Source organism: Antrostomus carolinensis, unplaced genomic scaffold (assembly GCF_000700745.2).
Source record: "Antrostomus carolinensis isolate BGI_N321 unplaced genomic scaffold, ASM70074v2 scaffold19927, whole genome shotgun sequence".
NCBI classification, from domain to species: Eukaryota; Metazoa; Chordata; class Aves; order Caprimulgiformes; family Caprimulgidae; genus Antrostomus; species Antrostomus carolinensis.
The window spans coordinates 25987-30608 of NW_010326864.1; the positions used below are offsets into that span (position 1 = coordinate 25987).

Here is a 4622-nt window from a genome sequence, read left to right on the forward strand (position 1 = left end):
ATCAGTTTTCCTGCGCACAGTTCGCCTGCCTCTCTCATCTGACAGCCACGCTCTGTAATGAGTAAACATCTCCAAGAAATGCTTCCCCAAAGGCCACGCTGTTTGTCTCTCCCACTTCATTCACTGTCACCAACAGCAGGAGCTTGGGTCTGCTCAATTGGGAAATAAAACCCGGTCTGGATGTCTCTAATCCAGAGACCTGTTAAGAAACAGACCTACAGAGTATGGCTTGGGGAGCAGCTGTGGTTCAGACTCTCTCTTTGAAAGCATTGTGTGCAGATGCACATAAAACACGTGCTGCATTGCATCTGCCTGTCCTCAGGCTTGAGTGCCTGCAGCCAGAGAGAGCAGGGTGCTGAGTGGGGTAAGGAAAGTCTCAAACCACATGTTAACATTATACCCTGGTGCCATGAGGTGCTCAGATGTAGCTCACATGACACATCCAGGCTCCTCAGGGCTCACTCCACCTTGGTTCATACCAATGCACAGGAGGAGCAACTGTGCTGAAACCAGTTGTACAACAGGGTGAATAGTGAGGATCAGGATTTGGGGTTTCACATCAGCCCCAAATTCAAGGTGTCTACTGGTATGGTGAGAGCTTTGCATCCCCTTCCCTGGGCACTGCATTGTTCCTGGAGCAGAGCAGCTGGTGCCAGGGCTGAGCAATGCCTGTGGCAGGTGCCTGTGGTCCCAGGTACTCTGAGCAGCTCCGGGCAGAGTGTCCCCATCTCCCTCCCTCTTGGCAGTCTGACTGGAAACCAGATGTCCTCTTATGTCTCCCACCAAGAATTTATTGCTCATTAAAAAATAATCTGTGATACAATTGCCCTGAAGCAACAGAAGAGCATCGTCACCCTCTTGCTCTATACTAAATGTAGACGCCTGAGCCCTGGCCAGCTGGCAGAGCGCTGCTCGCAAATGCTGATGCCGGCAATCTGCCTTTGAAGAGGCTGGAGGCACAGATGAAATGCTCTCGCAGGAGCTCAGCAGTCACTTCTTTTTTTGTGTGTGTGTTTTTGTTTCATAAAGCAGCGTCCAGATTGCAGAGCTGTACAGGAGTCACAGCAAAGGAAGAAGAGGAGAATCTGATTTTTTCTCAATTTTTTTTAACCTGTTGGTTTATGTACAATGTTTTCCTGTTAGCCAGTCTGGGGGTGTCAGCCTGGAACATCCCCTTTGGCAGGGATTTGAGGAGGGCTGGCTGGGCAAGAGGACATGGGCAGCTCCCCAGCAGCTTGTTGACCTTTCATGTGATAGGGCAGCAGGATCTCTATGTGCGTTTGCCTGTAGAGCAGTGGCCATGGCTCTGAGGCTTGGTAGGTCACACAGGAAGCTCCAGAGCCATTGCCCTGTCCTTGCCCTCGGCTGCTGGCAGTGCCATGGCTGCGTGGTTGGCCCGTCTGCAAGGCAAACACTGATGGCCAAATGCTGCTCTCGGGTGTTTGGGTGCAAATGGGCTTTTGTAGGATCTGATTTGTCACTGATTGCTGAACCTTTGAGGATGAGATCACACATTCCCCCTTTCCTTAACCAAAGCTTTTACCTCTCTCCCAAAATACGCCTAAACGTATGTGAATAGGTGTGATAAATATTGCAGCTTCTATTGCTTTTTCATAAAAGATGGGATGTTTTTAACCAAAAGCAAATGATGAGTTCACACATTCCCCTTTTCCTTAACCAAAGCTTCTCCCCCTCTCCCAAAATACACCTACTATGTGAATAGGTGTGATAAACATTGCAGCTTCTATTATTTTTTCGTAAAAGATGGGATGTTTTTAACCAAAAGCAAAGATTGAGTGTGTCTGTTATTTATAACCCACGTTTCTGGCTGCTTTGATGGTGGGTGGGAGGTCAGGGAGACAAAAGAGGTCACTGGTGGGAAGCCTTGAATGCAGGAGTCCCTGTGCCCTGTGCTCCAGCAGCAGCTCTCCCCTCTTTTCCAGCTTGCCAGTGCTCCCAGGAGGGCTCCCTGCACAGCACCTGCGACCAGGAGACGGGGCAGTGCAGCTGCCGGCCCAGAGTGACGGGACTGCGCTGCGATAGCTGCCTGCCCGGCGCCTACGGGTTTCCACACTGCGAAGGTAGTTCCCTTCTCCTCCCTGATGGGAGGGGACTCTCCTGTCTTGGGACATAGTGGTGTGGTGGTGGTAAATCATGGAATCTTAAAGCAGTTTGGGTTGGAATTGGGTTTATCATCCCCCAAGAGCTTTGTAAGGGAAGAAATAGCCCCCCTGTAGAACAGCTGGGGTGGGAGCTCTCTATAAATCCCTCCTTGTGCCTCTCTTCTCTAGTGGGCTCCTGTAACCCAGCAGGGTTGATGACTGCAGATCCCTCACTGGCCCCGGTGAGTATCAAATGAACCCAACAAGCCCTGCAGGTCACTTTTGTGTGATCCCCTTTTATTTGCTTTGTGCCAAGTCCTTCCTTAAGCACCAAAAGCAGCGGTTACCCACGCTGGAGTAGCAGACACCATGTTCAATCACGGGGCTGCAAATTCTCACCTGCTCTTTTCTCCCCCTCCCTTTCCCCAGGGCTCCTGTGCGTGTCGGGCGTATGTTGAAGGTCCAGCCTGTGACCGATGCAAACCTTTATACTGGAACCTGACTCCAGAGAACCCCTATGGCTGCACGAGTAAGGAAATGGCATTTACACGGCCCCAAAAAGTCTTCTCCGTACTGTAATGGTGCAAAACCCAAACCCAAGCCAGTGGGGACCATCATTGTTGGACAGAAGGGATACCCTTCCTTCCTTCTTCATCCTGAAGTGACATGTCATAGAATCACAGAATGGTTTGGGTTGGAAGGGACCTTAAAGCTCATCCAGTTGCAACCCCCCTGCCATCAGCAGGGACACCTTCCACTAGACCAGTTGCTCAAAGCCTCATCCAACCTGGCCTTGAACACTTCCAGGGAGGGGGCATCCACAACTTCCTTGAGCAACCTGTTCCAACCTTGGGCAGCCTGTTAAAGGAGAACGCTCTTGGTAACCCCCACTTGGAGAGGGGAAGGGCTGAAGCCTGGAGCTTTTTTGCTTGGGATGAAACACAGGACTCATGCAATGAGTTGTGACATTCTCAGCCCTCCCTGCAGAATTTGCACACTTAATTTTTCATGGCCAAATGTGCAGAAAAGGCAAACATCTTTGGTAGTTGTGTCCTCAACAGTAACTGTTCAAAATTAAAAGAGAGCCCCTTGTGCAGTACTACCTTAAGCTCCTCTTATCCCAGCCGGTGTCCTCTGGTGTGGTGGGTCCTGTCCCCCATCAGGCTTCTCAGGAGCTGATTGATCTTCTTGTTCATCTCCCTCTCTCCAGGCTGCAGGTGTGATACGAAGGGTACCATCAGCGGCATCGCAGAGTGCCAACAGGTGGGTTTGCTCCTCTCTGCCTCCAGGCACCTCCAAGCCTGCGCTCAGCGAGCGTTTCAACTCCATCTCTCGCAGCAGCTGCTGGAGAGACCTGTCCTGACACTGAGCACCACAATCTGGGTTTGCATGAGAACACGGGATTAAGACCTGTCATAAATTAGGCACCTAAAGATTTCTGGGTCTGGCCCAGGATGGCTGGATTTTTGTTTGCCTGCATTGTTGGGTAATTTAACTTATCTGGCCCACCCACGCGCAGGAAGCAGTGTAGAGCATGAAACTCAAAATGCTTCTCCAGTGTCTCAGACTAGGACCTAAATAACTGAGAAACAACTTAGCCCTGACAAGCAGCGGGAGGGAATGAGCTTCCATGCCTGTTTCTCTCCTAGGGTGACGGGCAGTGTTTCTGCAAACCCAATATCTGTGGCCAGTTCTGCTCGACATGCAAAGACGGCTACTTCAATATGGAGAACGCAAACTACTTTGGCTGCCAAGGTGAGCTCCCTTTGTGATGGGTCGAGTGGAGGGGGGGGACACAAGAGCTGGTCCTGGAGCAAGTGGCTCTGTGTGTATCAACCAACTGTTGGCTGTGGAGAGAAAGGGCAGGAGGTGTCTCACCTCTTGCTTTCGATTGTACCAGGGCCCACAGCAGGAGCTGGGTCTTGCTGTGGATCTGGAGACCTGAGTTCACGCTTTTGCCACCTTTGGGCATCAGGGTGGGGAATGAAAGGCCAAGAAAGGTGCCCCCTTGGGTGCCAGAAACTGTTGTGTCTTAACTACTGGCCCATGTTCTTGCAGCTCTACCCCTTTCTCCTGTTGGGAGCAGGTAGGCATGGATGTGTGGGGTTGGCTGCTCTCCATCCTGCCTATGGGAAGCAGGGAAGGATGAGATCTGGCCACTCTCAGCCAGCCCACGCGGTCCTGGCAGGGCTGGGAAGAGGGAGCAAGGCTGCTAAAAAAAAAAGCTTGCTGCTGGCGGCGGGGCTGTGGCGCCCAGCCATGAGGGTTTGCAGACCTTGTTCCTCCCGCAGCTGTCTGGAAATAGCTCAGTGCTGAGGTGGAAGAGGAGCCCATCCAAGTGGGGCCAAGGCCAATATGAAAATGGATACAATGGAATAAAAATAGTGGCCCCAGCCTCCTCGCTGGCTGGGGTGTGCCTTTGATTAGCGACCAGGAGCTCGTTAGTGTGACGGGAATGTAAACAGGCGCTTCCTGCCCGCAGGCTGCCGGTGCGATGTCGGCGGGGCCCTGGGGGCGTCC

The 4622-nt window shown here is 52.0% G+C and overlaps 1 protein-coding gene across 1 annotated transcript in view; it reads left to right on the top strand.

Annotated features, from left to right (window-relative positions):
• LOC104527898 (laminin subunit alpha-5) overlaps positions 1-4622 on the top strand; it is a 33316-nt gene that overhangs the window by 17072 nt on the left and 11622 nt on the right. The window contains exons 14-19 of the mRNA XM_029085894.1: positions 1944-2081; positions 2292-2344; positions 2532-2631; positions 3313-3365; positions 3752-3857; positions 4585-4621. Coding sequence (XP_028941727.1) covers positions 1944-2081; positions 2292-2344; positions 2532-2631; positions 3313-3365; positions 3752-3857; positions 4585-4621 — 487 coding nt within the window. The remainder of the gene's footprint in view (positions 1-1943; positions 2082-2291; positions 2345-2531; positions 2632-3312; positions 3366-3751; positions 3858-4584; position 4622) is intronic.